The 22,737-nt window shown below is 34.1% G+C and overlaps 4 protein-coding genes and 1 long non-coding RNA gene across 9 annotated transcripts in view; 4 read left to right on the forward strand and 1 right to left on the reverse strand.

Annotated features, from left to right (window-relative positions):
- Positions 1-326: 326 nt before the first annotated feature.
- On the forward strand, positions 327-7,245 carry Kif3C (Kinesin family member 3C). The gene is made up of 7 exons (XM_030389640.2): positions 327-582; positions 3,433-3,657; positions 3,735-4,358; positions 4,693-5,486; positions 5,914-6,121; positions 6,170-6,293; positions 6,372-7,245. Exons 1-7 carry the CDS (start codon positions 511-513, stop codon positions 6,512-6,514), a joined length of 2,190 nt encoding a protein of 729 aa, XP_030245500.1. The 5' UTR covers positions 327-510; the 3' UTR covers positions 6,515-7,245.
- On the reverse strand, positions 6,723-9,367 carry pho (pleiohomeotic). Of its 2 annotated transcripts, none has more exons than XM_089262946.1 (7): positions 9,353-9,367; positions 8,835-9,064; positions 8,475-8,607; positions 7,718-8,400; positions 7,310-7,649; positions 7,124-7,243; positions 6,723-7,065 (listed from the first exon to the last, which is right to left on the reverse strand). In XM_089262946.1, the coding sequence occupies exons 2-7, from the start codon at positions 8,932-8,934 to the stop codon at positions 6,915-6,917; spliced, it is 1,527 nt and encodes a 508-aa protein (XP_089119072.1). In that variant the 5' UTR covers positions 8,935-9,064; positions 9,353-9,367; the 3' UTR covers positions 6,723-6,914. The 2 variants fall into 2 exon arrangements, with proteins under 2 accessions (XP_089119072.1, XP_017962726.1); XM_018107237.3 differs by lacking the exon at positions 9,353-9,367 and adding an exon at positions 9,330-9,344.
- Positions 9,368-10,006: 639 nt separating this feature from the next.
- On the forward strand, positions 10,007-11,071 carry RpS3A (ribosomal protein S3A). Its single transcript, XM_018110836.3, has 2 exons — positions 10,007-10,393; positions 10,496-11,071. The coding sequence occupies exons 1-2, from the start codon at positions 10,053-10,055 to the stop codon at positions 10,959-10,961; spliced, it is 807 nt and encodes a 268-aa protein (XP_017966325.1). The 5' UTR covers positions 10,007-10,052; the 3' UTR covers positions 10,962-11,071.
- Positions 11,072-11,427: 356 nt separating this feature from the next.
- Positions 11,428-13,329, forward strand: LOC149090921 (uncharacterized). Of its 2 annotated transcripts, XR_016197231.1 has the most exons (4): positions 11,428-11,643; positions 11,822-11,884; positions 12,022-12,059; positions 12,256-13,329. It is a non-coding gene; the product is annotated as an uncharacterized LOC149090921 (long non-coding RNA). The 2 variants fall into 2 exon arrangements; XR_016197230.1 differs by having other exon boundaries at positions 12,022-13,329.
- A 3,980-nt stretch (positions 13,330-17,309) lies between these two features.
- The window catches only part of pan (transcription factor pangolin), a 58,999-nt gene continuing 53,571 nt past the window's right edge, over positions 17,310-22,737 (forward strand). For 2 of the 3 annotated variants that reach the window (XR_016197237.1, XM_089262918.1), the window contains exons 1-3: positions 17,310-17,406; positions 19,267-19,636; positions 19,723-19,771. Coding sequence is in view for 2 of the 3 variants with exons in the window: in XM_089262918.1 (XP_089119044.1) it covers positions 19,472-19,636; positions 19,723-19,771 (214 nt within the window). In the remaining variant the exon portion in view is untranslated. Of the gene's footprint in view, positions 17,407-19,266; positions 19,637-19,722; positions 19,772-22,737 lie in introns of those variants that run through there. The other variant, XM_089262917.1, reaches the window with a different exon arrangement.

Genomic DNA, 22,737 nt, shown 5'->3' on the forward strand with positions numbered 1-22,737 from the left:
ATGCACTGTATTCCATAAACGGAATCAATAAAGTATATGCTTATATACGCGAGTATACTTTTATTGTATATATGTTCATATATAGTTAGAGCTACGAGAGCTCCATATGTGAACCCACTACTGCCACAATTATTATATATTTATCAAGTTTTCACATGGCTCTGAACTTTTACATCCATTTGCACAGAGCATGCGCTCTTTAGCTGCTACTCGTCCAAACAAAAAGTTGACTTTGTGGTTCTTATCGAAAAAGCGATTAAAATCGATGCATGTTCTACACTTAGAGGAACAAACCTTTTCAAATACAAATACATAACTCTACGACATCAGAAGAACGAGCGAATATACTCTTTTGTCACTTTGTGTAGAGACATCAAAATATTGGTTCAAGTTCAAAGTATTGCTAACAATAGCCAGTTAGTCTCGACCGTCCACTCCATATTAGCGGTAATAAACTAAAATAGAGTAATAAAGTAATTAAAAAAAAAAAAAAAATAGTAATAGAGAGTAATGGGTGAAAATGTAAAGGTGATTGTTCGCTGTCGGCCAATGAATCAAAAGGAAATCGACAGCAAATGTGATGTACGTTGACTACAAATTTTTATTATATTTTAGTGTTTAACTACATATTTCTTTTGTAATTATTTAATTCTGGGTATATTATTTAGAAAATTGAAAAGCTTAAATAAAAGAATGAAAACTATAACTACATACTATATAGATATGTATACATTATATACATATATTACATATATCGATTTACAGCAATTTACAGCAGTAGTGCATTGTCTGAGAGGCAATTGTCTGTACGACTAACTTCGATTGAGCTCCAGAATAGGGGTTAGCTAAAGAGGAACAAAAACGGAAAAAAGTGATTAGAACTTCAATATTGTAAACCAAATATCGTGAGCAATAATCATTAATAATTTGTACAGGTTAGAAGTCTATTATTAAAACAAGTAAAAAAGCTCTAGTCGACTCTGCTCGACTACGAGATCCCCTGAAGCCTTCGAGCAACTGATATTAGATAAACAATTCGCACACTCACACGCACATAAAAAGCATATGCACGCACGCATAAACACGCATTGGCTGAAGTGTGGGAACTTAATTGTCTAATATCTTTTCTTGTCGATGTACTTACTATCTTCATGAAACTTTCAGATTCTGATTAAAGCATGAATATGAATACATTTGCCAAAGCACAAGTCTCTAATACGCAGGCATTCTGCTAGCTGCGCAGTAAGCAGCGACTGCGCTTGGGGTGCGCTGCAGCGTGGGCAATATTATGAGAATTTATTTGTTGAATAATTTCTTTTGTAGACGGACAACCTTGATGAAACTTTCATAACGTTAAAATGTGTGTTAATTCTGAAGCAGAAATCTCTAGTACTGGAAAGATGACGTGGTATTCAAAATCTATAAATTACAAAATCTTCGTATCCATTAAATATACATATATACATAATGAATTTGAAGTCTCCAGCTCTAATAGTAAAAAAGATATCGAATAAGTTATCTAAAAAAATATCATAAACTTGTACTGTGTATAGTATACACGAGTATGCATTCAGCTTTATATCTCTTATATCTTCTGAGACCTCGGCGTTCATACGGACAGACGGACAGGGCTAGTTTAGAGTCAACAATGTTCAACACCTTGGTTTTTAAGAACAAAAACCAATGGCTTATTAATCAATAGACTTATTTTTGTCAGTATTCACTAGGTTAAGAAATCGAAATGAAGTTATTTTCTTTTAAGCCCAAGTGATTCTCATAGATATAGATATCATGTTGAAGTTATATCTTGTCTTCACTTATTTTTGTTTGCACGAAAATCTTTCTTTTATTTGATAAATTTACTTCAAAATCTATAAATTACAAAATCTTCGTATCCATTAAATATACATATATACATAATGAATTTGAAGTCTCCAGCTCTAATAGTAAAAAAGATATCGAATAAGTTATCTAAAAAAATATCATAAACTTGTACTGTGTATAGTATACACGAGTATGCATTCAGCTTTATATCTCTTATATCTTCTGAGACCTCGGCGTTCATACGGACAGACGGACAGGGCTAGTTTAGAGTCAACAATGTTCAACACCTTGGTTTTTAAGAACAAAAACCAATGGCTTATTAATCAATAGACTTATTTTTGTCAGTATTCACTAGGTTAAGAAATCGAAATGAAGTTATTTTCTTTTAAGCCCAAGTGATTCTCATAGATATAGATATCATGTTGAAGTTATATCTTGTCTTCACTTATTTTTGTTTGCACGAAAATCTTTCTTTTATTTGATAAATTTACTTTAAAAGTATTAAGAACTTTGAATTTTTAATTTTTAAAACATGTTTAAAACTTTAAACTAGTTTTAAGCAAAGCCTTTTAAATTACCGATGGAAACATCGATAATATTGATGGTGTTCTCCATCGATGGATAAAGACAGAACCATCGATGGTTTTTTTTTCAATCGCTGAAAAATCCATCGAGTGGTGCCATCGATGGATTCACAGCTTTAGCTCAGGGTATAATAAATCAAGAAAGAGTGCTCGACTAGAAGATCGGGGTATCCTCCAAGCTAATCTAATCATTCTGCACTTATTATATGCACACATGCATTTGCACGAACATATAAGCACGCGCTCTGTAGAAAGAAGCGACTGCGCTTAGGATGCAGTGTGGGCCATATTATGAGAATTTACTTGTTGAATAATTTCTTTTGTAGTAGGACTATATTCATGAAACTTTCAGAACGAGATCAAAAAGTTCAAATTTATTATCCAGGCTTAATAGTATCACTAACCAAATGGTGATAGTATTCAAGCAATGCTAGAGAAACGAAATCAATTTATCGATTATTCTCGATAACGACGAAGTTGAATGAGTATTCGCAAAACTATAAGCACTAACCAGTTAGTGCTATAAGCTTGTAAACGAGTATACATACAAAATTATCTAATATATAGTAGAATTTGAAAAATCACTATATCTTCAGATCCGCTTAGCCACGACTAGGGAGATGAAAAATCGATATTTCGAGTATTTTCAAGTATCTCTAAAGTAGCATTTAGTAAAGAAAAACGTTGATACTCTAAAAGCTGAATTGGATGATTTTTATACTATTTAAAATTGTGATGTTTGGGGCGAGATGATGACTCTTAGCAGTTATTTAGGAGCTACTTCTCATTATTTCCGTAATGATAGTCTTATCACTATCTGGTCAGTGGTAACAGGCGATCTTAGAAGGTATAAGAGCAAGACTTCAAATTTTTTTAAATGTTTGTATATATCGCGCGCATATCAAGTTTATTGCTAAAAAACGATAACTCACTCCAATGCACTTACTATATAAGGTATAGATATATCATGTCTATAAAGGAGACGAGCTACTCGCAAAATTGATACATTTTTCAATTTGTAAAGACTATTTTAGAGACTGGGGACTACACTGTTTCAGTAATAAATCCCTTGGTTCGCAGTGCACCGAAGAAAATATTTCAGTTCGACAGCGTGTATGATGGTCTCTCAAAGACGGACACGATCTACAACGATATGTGCTACTCCTTGGTGGAGAGCACTTTGGAGGGCTACAATGGAACCATATTTGCGTATGGCCAAACAGGATGTGGCAAAACACACACTATGCAGGTAACTTTAGTCTTTAAAGAACATGTTGCGCTCCCGCACTCCTTATCTTACTTTTCAACGCTTTTGTAATTTATCAGGGCGAAGGATATTCTGGAGCCGTCGATAACAACGGCATCATACAGAGATGCTTTGATCATATATTTGAAACAATCTCAATAGCAACGAGTGTTAGGTATTTGGCTTTAGTGAGCTATTTGGAGATTTATAATGAGAATATAAGAGATCTATTAAGTGCGAATGAATCGATTGGGGTAAGGAATCATGCGCTGAAGGATATACCAGGTGTGGGTGTAACGGTACCAACGTTGACCAGTCAAGCTGTGATGAATCCAACCGATTGTTATAACTGGCTAAATGTCGGCAACAAAAATCGAATAACAGCCGCAACATTAATGAACGAGAAGAGCTCTCGATCTCATACCATATTCTCAATAAGTTTGGAGCAAATTCAAGAAACATCGACAGTGGGTGACCTGCCAGGGACACCAGTTATCGGAGGAATACGTAGGGGCAAACTGAATCTGGTCGACTTAGCCGGTTCTGAAAGGCAATGTAAGACAGGAGCATTTGGCGAGCGATTGAAGGAGGCAACAAAGATCAATTTATCACTATCCGCATTGGGAAATGTGATATCAGCTCTAGTTGACGGTAAAACAAAGCATGTACCATACAGAGACTCCAAGCTGACTCGTTTATTGCAGGTGTGTGTAAACTGTGTATAACAGCCTTATAAATATTTTACAGATATTTGGAACATGTGTATATGAGTATAACAGAAACTGAAAACACGGTGTGAACCTTGTGTAAAGTAATTTTTACTAAACTATTTTTCCACCATCCTACAGAATTATGAAGCATTATCGTAGATTAGACAGATTTGTCACATCAAAGTATTAGGCTCGCTACGCTGTGGGTCGCGAATATGACAAATTGAAAATTCTTTCAGCATTAGAACAGTCTTTTGCATTTTTGAGCTCATAGAAAATCGGTAGAAAATGCAAATTTTGTTAAATAGTGTAATCGACTTTATTTCAGGACTCCTTAGGTGGCAATACAAAGACTTTGATGATTGCATGCATTTCACCTGCTGGAAACAACTACGACGAGACGTTGTCTACGCTGCGGTATGCCTGTCGAGCAAAGAATATATCGAATGCGCCTCGAATCAATGAGGATCCTAAGGATGCTCAATTGAGGAAGTATCAAGAGGAGATCCTCAATTTGAAGCGCATGCTCGACGAGAGCCAGCAACATGAAAGTGTTATACTGCATAAGTTTGTTGAGGACAACAACAAGAATAAGGAGCTGTGGCTGGAAGAGGCTAAAGTAAAGATGAGACAGCAGATGATCGAAGAAATGAAGGATATCCCAGCAGTTGTAAAAAGTGATCAATCAAACGAAGCCATCAACGAAGACTTTCAGTTGCATGCACGCAAACGGATTGATCTCATCAAACAGGCTCTGATAGGCGGCGAAAGAGTTGACGACCTGCAACTTCAAGAGCGTCACCGAATGCGTAAATTGGAGGCAAAAAGACATTTAAGTGCCATTGCCCATGCTTTAAGTCGTGTGGAGAGTGAGGATCGGGATCTGCTTCAAGGTCACTATGCCAGCATTCAGCAGGAAATCAATATGAAAAACGAGCGCATCAAGAAGTATGCGCAGAAGATCAAGATGCTCGAACGTGAAGTCGCTGATCTAAACTCAGAATTTCAAATGGATCGTGAGGATTACTTAGACGAGATTCGTCAACTAGGTCGGCACGTAAAGTTCTACCAACTGCTCTTTTGCAAAGCCCAGCCGATTCTAAGAAAAACCGGGCGAAACTGGTAACAAAAAATCGCGTTTTCCTGTTTTACTAAACTGCACTCTTTTCTCCTACCCTGAACCCATTGAAAATTTAAAATCAGGAAAAAATGGCTTTGTTAAAATATATTTGTTAAATGTATTTGCTCTATAATACATATATATTCTTGATCAGATACTGTAGGTCTATCTTGGTCTCTATAGCTATAAAAGCTAATAATATTTTTTTTTAGATCCGTACATCGCAAGCGCAACAAGCTCGATCATGTTTCCAAAAGTCAATAATTACTGTTTATGTAAGCATGTGTCTGTGTGGGTGAGCGTGTTTCTTTTGTATGAAGAAAAGGAGCATAGAATTATTGAAATATTAGTTCCTCGATGGGTTCAGAGTATCTCGTAATTGAGTAGTCTCGACTAGAGCTTTCTCAATTGTTTTCTTATTATGTTCAGGAATGCGGAATATATATTGGAAAATTCGCATTGGAATGATGATCACAAAACCTGGAAACTACCCAATGATATTGAGAATAATCTAAAATTACCACCAGCCAATCTTAGATCTCCATTTCACAAGCGAAACGTACCTGACAACAAAAACTTGAGTTCCAATTTAGATGATCACTATAGACGATACTCTACGGAATTTGAAGACAGTACAGTAAGTATATATTTATATACATATACATTTATTTATTTATAAATATAGGTTACCAACGAGGAATCGCCTGAAACATATAAAGTGAACATAGTGAAAAACTACTTTCGGCCAAATCGTAAAACCAATGATCACTGGCTGGAAAGAATCAAAAGCACACAGACATACGTTCATCGTGAGTATAAAAACAAAATAAGAATAGCAAAGTAAGATAACTACATAAATATATAATTAATATATAAATATTTTATAGAATTCAAGTTACGCCGAAATGCGCCATTGTCAATCAATGAGTTACAGTCGTCGTATCATCAGAAAAATTTTCAATTAAGACCAGATTTTAGCCTAAGGGAAAATCCGAAAGCGACGGCAGAAGAAATAGATAAAGCAAGCTGAAATCAAATTTGTTTCATACGGATCTTATTGCACTAGCAAAAAATAAATAAAATAATAAATATATACTTACCGTGGACAGCATGAAAAGTTGAAATATTTCTTCTGGATAATTTTCAGATTATCTTCCGATCAATATTATAGTACATTTTTAATTAGTTTGCCATTATTTCATTTATTACTCGATCTGTTTTGCCACCTAAATATAGCATTTAATTTTCGTTCCATTTAATGACACTTTTCATGAAAAAATAAATGTTTCTTATCAAATAACTTAGGTTCGTAGCTACATATTTACATACTATGTTCTTGTTATGCTTTAATATATGTCTGCAGTATATAATATATAAAACCTTACGAATATAATTTTGAGTGCTCTGCTTAAAATATACACACTAATATTTTAGTCGGCATACATTACAAATGGTGCATGGGTTTCTGACATAGTTGTATCACGCGATTCTACTTTTATCAAGTTTGTAGAGCTTCCCCCGCTGGGGCTAAGAGGTTCGTTGCTGGGGCAAACGTTATGGCGCGGATTGGCTGTATTTCGCCTGAAATGACATGAATTAAACATATATATTCAATCGTGTTTATTAAAACATTACTTACTTGGCTTTTGCATGAGTTAAGATGTGAGACTTTAAATTTGTGGACTGAGCGAACTTTTTATTGCACGCGTCGAACGGACACACAAAGGGTCTATCTCCAGTATGAATTCTCACATGCGTTCTGGTAATAAAAAAAGTGCTTTAACATATAATGTATATACCGAGGTAGGTGGATAAGCGGTTCTACCTTAAATTAAAATCTAATGAAAAACGTTTGCCGCAACCCTCGAAAGTGCATTGAAATGGTTTTTCGCCAGTGTGCACTAATTGATGCCTCTTCAGTTTTGAGCTCTCAACAAATGCCTTGCCACATTCTGCACAGACGTGAACGCGAGGTCCGTGGGTATGCAAATGCTTACGCATTGCAGACGAATCACGAAAGTATTTATGACAGCCTTTATGAGGGCAGGCAATCTTTTTGTCATTGCCAAATTGTGCAAAGTCGGTGGTATCCGCTGACTCAGCAGATTCTGTTGCTATTGGTGGTGCCGCTTCTGTCCCTAGGGCTGCTGTTGCCGGTGCTGGTGCTTAATAAATAATATAAATTTAAAATATTAAAGTTAAATGAATTTATCATCATCCGACTCAGTTATACCTAAAGTTACTGATGCTGGATCAGTAGTGACATCGTTATTTACATTACAATCAATTTTTGATTCTATTGATTGATTGTTATCAACCAGCAAAGTTTCGTCATTGATTAGGCGACATCCCTGCGATATGGCTACATACGATGATATTTGTGTTTCGCAACATACATTTCTTTTTGAACTAAGATTACATTTATCTGCTGCTGCTTCTGCGGTTGCTGCTACCGCTGTTGCCCCATTCATCGAGAGAATTAATTGAGGCTGTAGGTGTAGAAATTGTTCTTGCTGCTGCTGAAAAAATAATTGCTCCTGTTGTTGTTGTTGTTGCTGTAATACTGTTTCATGCTTTTTTATCTGTTCGGGATCTAGCGAACTTTCATTGCCATTGAAATAGTCAACTTCATCGGCATTTTGATCCGAACTGGAATACTCATCGTCCGATGTACCCGATGCCCACATTGTAACACTAAATTCGCCCTCCATTGTCTTAATTTGAACTAGCTTCTGTTCCCACCGCCGGGACTTGCCATTTCCCGACATCAGTGCCATATTCTTCCTATCCATTACTTGTTCTGCTTCAGCATTTGATCGATCTTGCCTTAATTGTTGCATACAATTAACCAAATCTTGTGAAACACTTTCCTCCAAATGTTTTGTGCTTTCCAACGCCATATTTGAGTGCCCCTCCCTGTCCAAAAAGTTTTTAAAATACATGTTATAAAATCAGAAAACGGACAGCGATCCTCTCAAAGCTTTACTCACATCTTCGTTGGTGGCTTTAATGATTTTCCATCAAAGTGCAAACTATTAATTCGCAAATCCGTTTGACGAAAGGAATCATGCTGTGAAGGAAGCACCAATTCGCTACTATGTCCAATGTCTTCTGAGCCTAAAACTATAGGAAGAGTAGTGGAAAGCTCTATAGATCTTTATATAAGTAACAATATGGTTACATGTTTCCCTCCGTTGTATTATTGGTTATTATATTCTTGGATAACCATATATGTTAAGATAAACTAAAATAAATTCGATACCAATAATTAATATTAAATAAGCAAAAATATACAAATAAAATACTATATTCAGTATATATTATTTATAAAATATATATATTACATTTACCATTACTTAGGTTTTGAACATTTAGGGATTTGGGCAATTCATCATCATCATTTTGAACTAATATACCGTAATGTTCATAAGCAAAGTCATTTGTATCCATAACTGTTATAGTTCTATTTTCAATTGTTGTACATTGCAGGATTATCCGAAAATGTGTATATTTATATGTACGTATGTGTAGTTCAGAGGTATCTTCGGCTGCAGTAGATTCTGTTGTGTTCAGACGAGAGCTGGGTAACAGACAAACAGCATATGTAAATGATTTACTCTCGTAAAATAAATATATATATATATATATTTTTATTTTTTTTTTTTTATTATATATATATATATTTTTTTTTTTTTTTTTTTTTTTGAGATCAAGAGTTAAGCGTGAGTTCTAAATGAAGGCATCGAACTGAACGAATCAAGCCCAATGTCGCAAAGCCGTATCTATAATTTTTTTACTAGTGTCGTTACAGATTTCCACTCAAAAAATATATTTTAAGCTATTACTGAATATAATCAAAGAATTGTACAAGTCTGTTTATAACACAATCCAATTTCATAAAATTAATTTAAAAAGGAACTAAGCAGAACAAAAATGGATGCAATGAATAACAAAGAATGTGTGCCCAATCTATACAAATTGATAAACACTAAATTTCGATAAAAACAAGCCATCTATACGCCGTGTGTATACCAAAATAAAATGAATCGGAAAAAAAAATTTACCGATTGTAGATATTCGATAAGCTAGTTTAAAAATATCATGTATTAACTAAAAATAATGATAAATAAAAAACTATGCTTTTATAATTTGGCCTATTTATTAAATATTTGTTATTATCAACATAGTATATATGTGCATAACTATATTTGATATTCGTTGGATATCAACAACCGTTTCATTTTCTCACCCCTTTATTATATATTATTGTATAACTATATATTTTAAGGTATACTACGATTAATTTAATACCCATTGCCAATATTGAGTAGGCAAAACTATACAAAGAAAATACTGTTTGTAGTTCATTTTAGTACTAACCACTAACAACTCTGGCACTAACTATGGTTAGTGATTTCAGTTAGCTATCCAAAAAATAATCGTTTATCGGTTAGTGCAAGGCAACTCTGAAGCATTTGTGTGCATTGCGTTTAACAACACTGTTTTCGATTTCCCTTTTTGACAGTTTACTCAACGTGGCTCGACCTTTTCCGGTTTAGACGTTTACCATGGCGGTCGGCAAAAACAAGGGTCTCTCGAAAGGCGGCAAGAAAGGTGGTAAAAAGAAGGTAGTCGATCCATTTTCGCGCAAAGATTGGTACGATGTCAAAGCGCCAAACATGTTTCAAACCAGGCAGATTGGCAAAACCCTCGTGAACCGCACGCAGGGCCAACGCATTGCCTCTGACTACCTTAAAGGGCGTGTGTTTGAAGTTTCGCTTGCAGACTTGCAAAAAGACATTGACCCCGAGCGCTCATTCCGTAAATTTCGTCTGATCGCCGAAGATGTGCAGGATCGCAACGTGCTCTGCAATTTCCATGGCATGGACTTGACTACAGACAAGTACAGGTATAACTGATGAATACGTACATATGTATATATTTATATAAATATATACATATGTATATATATATATCAATATATACAAATGTTTCACTGAAAACAACTTAGATCAATGGTGAAGAAATGGCAGACTCTCATCGAGGCCATTGTGGAGGCAAAGACCGTAGACGGATACTTGCTTCGTGTGTTCTGCATTGGATTTACATTCAAGGATCAGCAGTCGCAGCGAAAGACCTGCTATGCCCAGCAGTCGCAGGTGCGTAAGATTCGGGCCCGCATGACCGACATTATTACCAACGAGGTGAGCGGCGCCGATCTGAAACAGCTGGTGAACAAACTGGCCTTAGACTCGATTGCTAAGGATATTGAGAAGAGCTGCCAACGCATCTATCCATTGCATGATGTCTACATTCGCAAGGTGAAGGTACTCAAGAAACCTCGCTTCGATATCTCCAAACTTCTGGAGCTCCATGGCGATGGTGGTGGTAAGACAACCGAAGCTGTTGTTTCCGCTGAGGGCGCTGTTATTGACCGCCCCGAAGGCTATGAACCTCCCGTACAGGAGGCTGTTTAAATTATTCGATTTTCGAGTTAGTGAGTGGACGCCTTCTGTAAGTGAATAACTTCAACTCGGGAATGTCTTACAACATAAACAACAAATAAATATTTGAAAAAAAAAGTCAAGTTCTTCTACTCTTGCTACTTTGCACGCGGCTACCTCATCTCGGTCGCTGGGGACGGGGGTGGGGGTGTGGATTTGTAGGGAATAGGGGCTCTCTTTCTTTCCAGGAACTATACTAGCTAAACCTCTACAGCTCTAAAATGGTGAGTAATATATTCTATTATGCTTTTAAATAAATTCGTCCCATTAAATGATGTATGTTATTTTTCGTCTCTGATTAAGTTTTGATGGAAACTCGCTAAGCAACTGAATACAGTCGAATATTATAAACTGCATATTCACTATAAAGTATTAACTATATTATGTATTTTCAGGGCAATACAGAAGCTCGAATTGAAGTTGAACATGGTAAGTTAACATAAAATCATATATATGTTTATATACATAAGATATATGTATATACTGATGATATAGTTTATTTGCTACTCTTGAACTACGTTGATTGATGAAAAGTTTCACCATTGTAACTGAGATTTTGTTGTTTCAAAAAACAAAACAAAAATCTACGACTATTTCATCATTACCGTTTTCCATTTCAGATATGGAATCAAGAATTTACCAACTATTTACCATGGTGAGTGAAATAAATTCTTTATAAATAATAATTTACCTCTCCTGATGATGCTTTCATTATTTGCTACTCTTGAAGAAATTTGATGAGACACTACACCTTCGCAACTGAATATTTTTTCAAACTAAACTTTTATATATTTTATTCAGCTCGAAATTAATATTTGTTTCCGAATTTCCAGTCTTCAGCTTATCGACTCTAATACGTGAAAGGCCTAGTGTTCTATTGTATACTCAAAATCAAGGTTCGTATAAATTTCGATAAAATATATATAAGCTACTATACATTGTAATATATAATGATTTATCTACACCAAAGTGAAAATCAATTTTATTAATATACCAAATTATGCTTTACATTAAAATATTCTCTTTTACGCAGGTAAATTTTTTCCAATGGCCACACAGGATGTCCACAAGGTACGCATTTAGTAATTTTCTGAGAAAGTAATTTAGATCCTACTCTGATGACAAACTTACCCAGCTCGCTTCGATCTACCATGAAGAGAACTGTTCCAATCCAACGCAAAATATTAAACAGCTGATTTTAGTTATTATTAGCAAAACTAAATTATTTATGTATTGTCTGATATCATAATTTTGTTGTATTTTACAGTAAATCTGAGTGTGTTATGTACATTATGATGATTGAAGAAGCATATCTAATTGCCTAAGGTGCGTCAAGGTAAAGAATGTAGCTTTATTGGCATCTATTTGTAATATATATTAAGATATATGATGATTTATCTACGGATTCCCCATCATTTAAACCATAAATGAAATATGAATTAACTGAAAAAATGTAATTGTAATGGAAGTCAGACAAAACGTATTTTATGGATATACCAAATTATGCTTTACATTAATATATTCTCTTTTACGCAGGTAAAATATTTCCAATGGCCACACAGGATGTCCACAAGGTACGCATGTAGTAATTTTCTGAGAAAGTAATTTAGATCCTACTCTGATGACAAACTTACCCAGCTCGCTTCGATCTACCATGAAGAGAACTGTTCCAATCCAACGCAAAATATTAAACAGCTGATTTTAGTTATTATTAGCAAAACTAAATTATTTATGTATTGTCTGATATCATAATTTTGTTGTATTTTACAGTAAATCTGAGTGTGTTATGTACATTATGATGATTGAAGAAGCATATCTAATTGCCTAAGGTGCGTCAAGGTAAAGAATGTAGCTTTATTGGCATCTATTTGTAATATATATTAAGATATATGATGATTTATCTACGGATTCCCCATCATTTAAACCATAAATGAAATATGAATTAACTGAAAAAATGTAATTGTAATGGAAGTCAGACAAAACGTATTTTATGGATATACCAAATTATGCTTTACATTAATATATTCTCTTTTACGCAGGTAAAATATTTCCAATGGCCACACAGGATGTCCACAAGGTACGCATGTAGTAATTTTCTGAGAAAGTAATTTAGATCCTACTCTGATGACAAACTTACCCAGCTCGCTTCGATCTACCATGAAGAGAACTGTTCCAATCCAACGCAAAATATTAAACAGCTGATTTTAGTTATTATTAGCAAAACTAAATTATTTATGTATTGTCTGATATCATAATTTTGTTGTATTTTACAGTAAATCTGAGTGTGTTATGTACATTATGATGATTGAAGAAGCATATCTAATTGCCTAAGGTGCGTCAAGGTAAAGAATGTAGCTTTATTGGCATCTATTTGTAATATATATTAAGATATATGATGATTTATCTACGGATTCCCCATCATTTAAACCATAAATGAAATATGAATTAACTGAAAAAATGTAATTGTAATGGAAGTCAGACAAAACGTATTTTATGGATATACCAAATTATGCTTTACATTAATATATTCTCTTTTACGCAGGTAAAATATTTCCAATGGCCACACAGGATATCCACAAGATACGCATGTAGTAATATTATGATAAAGTAATTTAGATCCTACTCTGATGACAAACTTACCCAGCTCGCTTCGACCTACCATGAAGAGAACTATTCCAATCCAACGCAAAATATTAAACAGCTGATTTTAGTTATTATTAGCAAAACTAAATTATTTATGTATTGTCTGATATCATAATTTTATTTCATTTTACAGTAAATCTGAGATGTTATGTGCATTATGCTGATTATAGAAGTATACCTAAGGTGCGTCAAGAGAAAAAATGTAACTTTACTGACATTTCTTTGTAAAATATATTAAGATATATGATGATTTATCTACAGATTGTATTTTATTAGTATACCAAATTAAGGTTTACATAAAAATATTAACTTTTACGTAAATAAAATATATGACCACACAGGATATATATATATAATAAAACAAAAAATTGCCGAAACAGAAAATGGTATTTTATTATACAAATATAGTTTAACCGATGAGGCAAATTTTCTTTGGCAATTTTACTTTTGTTATGTTTGAATTTTAGTTTAGAAAATTTTGCAACATCCGAGCATATTTTTTTTTAACTTTTCTTGATAATGGAACCTAAGCTAAAAGAGACATCGTAAATTACAACAAAAAATAAAATACACAAGTTACATTTGGAAGCTCTAGCTCTAAAGGTATAGGATATATAATTAACTAACTTTCGATAAGCATTTTAATCGATAATAAAATATCGGGAGCAGTTATCGATTTTTAGTGATAAACTCGCTATGTGCGTGATATATACGAACCTAAGAAAAAAATTTCAAGTTTAGCTCTTATACATACATATGTACATACGGACGGACAGGGCCAAATCGACTCCGTTGGTCGCCCTGATCAAGAAGATATTTACTTTGCTAGCAGCTGATGTTTCAATAATTATTTGCACATGCACACGCGCACACACAGGCATACGCACGCACGTAAAAAACACGCATTGGCGACAGTGTAGGCTTACTATAGGAAATTAAATGTTTTATAACTTCTTGTCGATGAAACTTTTAGATTAAGATTATAGCATGAATCTGCATACATTTGCCAAAGTACAAGTCTCTAGTACGCAGGCGTTTTGGTAACTGCGCAGTAAATAGCGATTGCGATTGGGCTGCGCTGCAGTTTTGATAATACAGTCGACTCTTCTTATTTCAAACCTGCGTTATTTCGAATCTCTCATTAATTAAAAGTTATCACGAGTCTCCTACAAAATCTCTTTATACTTCGAATTAAGTCCATACCTATTTGCTAAATAATTTAATTTCTAGACGAACAATCTTACTGAAACTTTCAGAACGTAATCATAATATTTAAATGTGTGTATATTCCGAAGCACTAGTATTTGAAACACGCCTTTTACAAATATGAGGGCGAGGGGTTGATATAAGGGTGGGGGGTGAATTTTTACAAAAACCGAAATACATATGAATATACATTTTAAATTTGGCGACTCTAGCTTTAAAGATGTAGCAGATAAAAACTTATTACTGATTTTCGATGTTTTTAATCGATATCAAAATAACGGGACAAGTTATCGTATCGGTATAATGAGATCGACGCGTTCAAACATGCGGATAGAAGACAAGACTAAATCAACTCAGTCGCCCTGATCACAAAACCATTATAACCTAATTTGGCATTTTCAATGAGTTCAGAAGCGCTTGGACGACGCTAAGGAATATTTTAGCAAGCCATCTGATTAAGTCTTGTTCTGTTATGAGTGCAAATATAAAATATTTCGTTCGGATAGGCATAAAACTGTTTGCAGAAAGCCGAATACTGCATTTGACAAAAACAATATTACGCCAAGAGTTAAGCTGGGTGGTTGTGGGGTGATGGTCTGGAGCTGCATGTGTGCTCCAGGTGTGGGCGAGTTGGTATTTGTAGACGGTATAGTGGACAAACATTTTTATTTAAATATTTCGACAGATGGCCTTAAATAAAAAGTGCCGAGAAGCTACAACTACCAAGCACATTCACATTTCAACATAACAATGACCCCAAGCATTCTGCCTATATCGTCAAAATGTGGGTGGCATATAACTCCGCCCATGTGCTACCGTACTTACCACAATCTCCGAATTGAACACTTTTGGGAAAAAAAGATACGGGCTATAACAATATAATAAATACCAATATATAAATAAATACTATTTCGGCAAGTTTTGTTTTGTTAAAAAATACTGTTAGAAATACTTTAAAAATTGATATACATTTTAAAGTGCTTGCTATGTCAATAATTTATTTCCACACTGTATTATATTAATAATATTATTATATTAAAATAAACTTATGAATTGGAATTTAGTATAGAAGTATATTTGATCAAAACTGTAATACCGAAATTTCGCCTTTTTCTTATACCTATGTATGTAGATAGTTTCCCACTTAGATGAACCAAATGGGCGACGCAATTCCCGATGGGATTTCTAAAATACACATTACAAGAAATGCTTTTACATATTTCCGACTTTTAAAGTACTGTAAAATACTAATTGTATATATGCATATGTATATACATATGTATATACCTTTAATTAATAAAGTTAAGTTTAAATCCAACAATAAATGAAGGGATGGTCCGGCTTAAGTCAAATTTTGATTCAAAGGTATCATCAAATGTATCTGTATTATTGCAATCTAATACCAGCTGTTAATTTTTGGTGGAGCGTCCGGTGAGTCGGTCGACAGTAATACCACTAACCAAAGGAAACGTGGTTTTGTGGTTAGTGGTAATGCTATATCGTGCAAGAAAATATCGATAATAAAGCGTTTCAATACATCTTTATCGATAGTTAAATCTTCATGCAACAGCTGTTTATTTTTAGCCAGCATGGAGAACATGACAGTTGCTAGTTCTGTTTAACATTGCGCTTTTTAAAAGATTTGATATGCCTTAGCTCTTTTACATTACATTTGCGCTGTTATGGTTAACATTGCCCTTTTAAAATTTCTCTTCAGCGCTTACTGTTAACTATAGCATTCAGTTGTGTTACGGAAGCATCGGAGCTCTGTTAATTCTTAGTTTATGTTGCGCGAGGTTGAGGAAAGCGGGTGTGTGATATTTTAGTGTTTAATTTAGCGCATTTGAATTATAATTGAAACAAAATTAGTGCTCTTAGCGGAAAATTGTTTGTGGAATATTATTTTTAATTTGGAAATGTTCAAGCAGGATTCCATAAATGAAGGATCCTACCGTCGCGTTGCGTATCTTTTTTTTATGCTTCTTAACAAAATCAAGATATATGTAATGTAGAGGAATACGTATATACATATATATATATATATATATATATATATATATATATATATATATGTATATATATATATAGATATATATATATATATATATATATATATATATATATATATATATATATATATATATATATATATATATATATATATATATAACAGATATATATATCAACAGATACTGATTCATACATGTATATGACTGTATCTGGCTGAGTATCTGTTCACATACATATGTGTAAAGTGTGGCTGTCTTTGGCTTCGCGATCGTCATCGTCTGCATTTGATTGTGTATTTTGCGTGTGCGTGCGCGTTTATGCGTATGTGTAAATGTATGCGTTGTGTAGCGGCCAATGCGTGTGACCAATAAAAGTTAACATGAATAAAAGCGCAAAAAGAAAATGTTCTAATATTTGTATAAAAATTCACGCCATTAAAGTATGTATTATTTAAATGTGTAGGCAAATGATTACAACCACCGCATACACATGTATACACTTGTATTTCAATGCCCACACACATGCACGATTATATCGGAGTGCGCACTTATGTATGTATGTAAGTATATACAAATATTTAAAAATGAGATACAAATACACAAGTATAAAATGAGTGCAAAAACTAATGATTATAATGTTCTTGTGACAGCATAAAATAAATTAAATTAAAAATAAGTGCGTATACCTGTTATACCGACGGCAAATTTTCAAATATGCATTCACTTGCGGGCTGTTTTTACGCGATGTATTTATATCCAATTTAACGAAGAGTTGTATTTAAACTGTATTGCATTTATATACACGTGCACATACAAATTCTTAATTCTTCATATTCGAATTCACGCAAATATACAAATATTAAGTGACACAACACACTCGGTTATACACTCACACACTCTGATCGTTGTTTGTTTGTGTGTGTTCGTTTATTTGCTGAAAATACGAAACATTTTCATATTCTCTTCTTTTTGTATTGTTTCGCTCTTTTTTCTACCTGTTGAAATCCTACAATCACGTCCCTAAATAGAAACTCATATCACTAGTTCCATGCCACCGCTGTTGTTGTTGTGGTTGTTGTCGTCGTGGTTTTGGGTTCGCTTGTTACCTTGAACTAATAGTTAGCCTTATTCCCTGCTGAGAGTGCACACACACACATACACGAACCAATCGCAAACTGTTGCCTGATTTCTATGTATTTGTCAATAAATATGTTTGTAAGCATGTTGTGTATGCGATGCGAGGTTCGAGCTTCACATAGCCCTACGAAGATACACCAGCACACCTCTCTCTCTCTCTCTCTCTCTCTGCTATCTTTCTCCTCTCTTTCTATGGGACGCTACGATATGCATGTACATGTATGTGTTGAAATATCTACAAATGTATGTTTGTGTGTCTGTAAATGTTTGTCCGTATTCCATTGGGTCGCCTTTTGCATGTGTATTTCGTCTCTTCGGAAGACTAAAGCACTAGCACTAACTGTTCTAGGAAGAGACGGTCGACGATCGCCAGTTCGGTTTTTCTGCCATAAGACTTTGTTCAATTTACTTTTAACGAGAGTTATTAGATTGTGGAACATATGTATGCGTATGTATGGATCGCCTACCTGCCGCTAACGATCTTTCGTATTTCAGAAAGTGCTGCTATGCGATACCCTAAGTTGTTTAATAAGCAATTTCATTTTTATCACATTAATTTAGTGAAAGTGCTTGACTGGAATATACTTTGACTTCGAGCGACCTGAAATTTTCGCGTACAGATAATGTCAAGACATTTTAACAAGAAAGATTTTGCGTAAGCTTTTCACAAACAAGAAGTATGTATTTTCACAAGCAATTATGTTAAAAAAAAACATTTGATCCTAAGTCATCGCCATAAAATATAGTTTTCATTATGTTTCTAGGCTATATTATATATAAATCTATAAATCTATTGAGTTCAGGGACAAAAATTTTTGACTATTGTATATAAGACTATAAAATTTATTGTTTATTCTTCATTAACCAAACAAATACAAAAAAGTAACTAAGCCTTGAAATCGGTCATTATAGAATTTGATTATATATGTAGAAATGTAAGAATGAAAGTTAAAAAATATCCAAAGTGCCAAGACCACGGCAAGGGGGGAGCTGTGACTAAACCAAAACTAAAACATTGATCATTAGATATTTAAGATAGAAAATAATATACATACTACATGTTTTTTTTCTTATCGTGGTCGAAAGTCAAATTAATCGAAAATACCTACATATATAATTTAATCTTAAGTAAAGGGTCATTTATTGCTATGTGTACACATTGGAAATTGTAAATATTTGAATAAATGAAGATTTTAACGGAATCATAGAATACTTTATTTTTTGCTTTTGAAATCAGTTTAGATCAATTAAAGTTTGATTATTAATAAATATCATATTTACAGATGGTAATTGGAAACAAAATGGACGACGCTTTTTACGCAATGCCTTCAAAGAAAACGTGAGATTGCACTTGAACTATATAAAATGGAGGACCAGTCTTGTTATCTCTGAAGCCAATCAAGGTCATATGGACTGACTTATAATGCCATTTATCAGAATCGTGGCGATTTAAAAAAATAAAAATTAGAAATCCGGAATATATTAACCATGCCGCATACACACACGCGTCATGGATCATCCGGTGATGATTTAGGCAGCACGGATGAAGTTAAGATATTTAAGGATGAAGGTGATCGCGAAGATGAGAAAATATCATCCGAGAACCTTTTAGTCGAAGAAAAGTCAAGTTTAATTGATTTAACAGAGAGTGAGGTATGATTTTGTTTCTCGTTGACTAATTAATAAGTATAATATAATTTGTTGAAAATTAACTCTAACGAATTCTCTTATGCTCATAGGAAAAGAGCAGCAAGACGGTGACACGTCCGGATCACAGTCCCGTATTTAGTGAGTATTCACAATATTGTATAAGCTAATTCATATTCCTCCTCCCTTGCCTTGTTTATATCTATAATTAAGTATATCGAAATAGGACTACAGAAGAACCAATATACAATATACAGAATTGACAATCACGTGGTATCTGTCCATTCCACTAATGCATTAATGCTTTTGCCTGCATACACTGCAAACAATATACATATGTGCGTGTATGTATGCATATATATATATATATATATATATATATATATATATATATATATATATATATATATATATATATATATATATATATATATATATATATATATATATATATATATATATATATATATATATATGCATACATACACGCACATATATTTGAAGGTATCTTTATTTGTAAATGAGTATGGTTTGTGTATGTATGCGTCATGTACTGTTTTTATAAACAAACTAAATAAGACGGCAAAAAAAACATGTGCTCACATTTGACGGCGAAGCCGATGTTGGTGTGTGGGGCGGGATAAATAACCGGCTGCTGATGTTGCTGCCAACGTCGCAGCCGCTGTCGTCGTCGGGGACTGTAACTTTAGCATCCGTTCCATGGTGCTAACAAGGTGATGCAGATCGGCTCGTCGACACGCTACTTCATTTCTTGTTTTTTTTATACCCTGAACCCATTGAAAATGGGAAAGCAGGGTATAATGGTTTTGCTAAATGTACATACATATGGCGTGACAGACCCCATAAAGTATATATATTTGTGATCAGATGAGTTGAGTTGATTTAGCTCTGTCCGTCTGTCCATATGTTTAAACGCGTCGTTCTCAGAAGATATGAAAGCTAGAGACTTGAATTTTTCTTAAATGTCCGTATATGTAGCGCGCATCGATATGTTATCGCATCGATAGTTTATCTCAAAAAATCAATAGCTCATACCGTTATTTTTTTTATCGACTAAAAACCTTTATCGGATATCAGTAATATAATTATGGCTGCTACATTTTTGAACCTAAGCCGCCAAATTTTAAATGTAATTCAGATGTACTTTATAATAATTCGGTTTTTGTTTAATTCCTCCCCTCACCACAAAGTTTTAAAAAAGACTATTTTATATACTAGCGGCTTGAGTTTTGTCGAAGGCATTTTAATGTTATAATCACGATCTGAAAGTTTCATGAAGCTAGTCCATCCACAAGTTATTAAGGTCCCGTAGTTATTTCATACTGCAGCCCATGCGTGTTTATGTTTATACATATGTATGTATGTGCCTGTGCTTGTGTGTGTGTTTCTTCGAAGGGTTCAGGGTATTTCCTAGTCGAGCACTCTTGACTAGAGCTCTCTTACTTGTTCTCTTTTTCTCTGTTGCTATATTTTTGCTTTCTTTGGGCCATCAGCGGCTTGCGTAGCATGTTTGCGTGCACTCACACACCCATATGTACATATGTACATATATACATATATATGGAATAGTACAGGCATTCATACATATCTATGTATGTACATTTGAATGTAATCTGTTTGCAACAATCATAACGTAATAACTCAATTTTTTCAGCAAGATTATCTTCACTATTATACATTGATAGAAAAATATGGATGTTACTTCTAGTCGAGGCTGGTCTAGTATGAGAACCCTAAAAAATTCGTCACTTCTTTTCTACATACATATATGTACATATGTATGTTTCTACATACATAAATATAAGAAGAATACATATCGACTGTGTGATGGCTGCAATTTGGGCTATGTTATGGGAACTTCCTTATTTAATAAGTTGTCTTGTGGACGATGGAAGATGTCATCTTCACTAAACTTAAAACGCAACAGAATAACGTAGTAGTAGTACTTTTAAAACGTTTTTGTACAATTGTAGGGGAAGGGTAAAGATATCCAAAATAAAACAAAAGCCAATACAATACAACATGTACATATGTATTTACTTATGTATGTATTGTTATGTACGTTCATGCATGTCTGTATGTACATACATATGTAGAAATGTATGGATTTCGGGTACCGGCGTTGGCTACAATATTTGCATACGCACAAACGTACATATGTATATGCAATATACATACATACAGATGTACATATACGAAAGACGATGGGCGTTGTGCTAAACATAAATTGTTAACAATAACATTGGCGTCTGCGTTTACGTCGCCGTTTTAAAAAACCATAACAAAACCGTTAACGAGCTTTTTACCTTCACTTTGCCTTTGAAGGAGATTCTGCGGACCACTGTTCGTTCTTGCCGGCCGTTAAAAAACAAAAAGAAAGAGATAACGAGTCGTAATCAGCGACGGGCCTTGACGATCGCAGTGTCGGCTGGACTGGGAATGGAGTAAAAGGAACGGCGTACATTGACAATTGTGCATATATCTATGTGTGCATGTGTGTGTATACATGCATATATACAAACATGTCTGTATGCGTACCGGCATGGGCATGCGTGTATGCTTAGTTGTTTTAGAGTCTGCCTGTCTCATATATTTATTTATGTTTTTGCAATCATAAAATACTTAAAATTTTTGTTTATTGCGATACACATGTACATATGTACATACAATGAATGAATGAATGTGTGTAATGTATTTTTTTGATTATTTAATAACACAAAAAAAAAAAAAATCAATCGAACAGCATCACAGCGTTTGAGGTGAAATAAAGTCAATTCGTTTCCATTTCTTGTACATACATATGTAAATATGTATGCAAATGAAAGGAAAATTTGTGCGCATTACCGTAATGTAATGTGCGTCGATCAGTTTGGATTCTTGAATGCACAGAATAGAGACGTGTGTAAGCTAGACACATGCATCATACACACGCGCATGTGTTCATGCATTAAGGCATACATGTATGTATGTATGTATGTGACTGTGTATGCATACACACATCCATATGGATGTATATGTCCGTATATACATACAATCAAATCTGTACCCCTTTTGTTGTTGCTGCCGTGGCTACTGCTGCATGCAAC

Source organism: Drosophila navojoa, chromosome 6, assembly GCF_054131105.1.
Source record: "Drosophila navojoa isolate 15081-1374.11 chromosome 6, UAZ_NAV_1.0, whole genome shotgun sequence".
Lineage (NCBI taxonomy): Eukaryota > Metazoa > Arthropoda > Insecta > Diptera > Drosophilidae > Drosophila > Drosophila navojoa.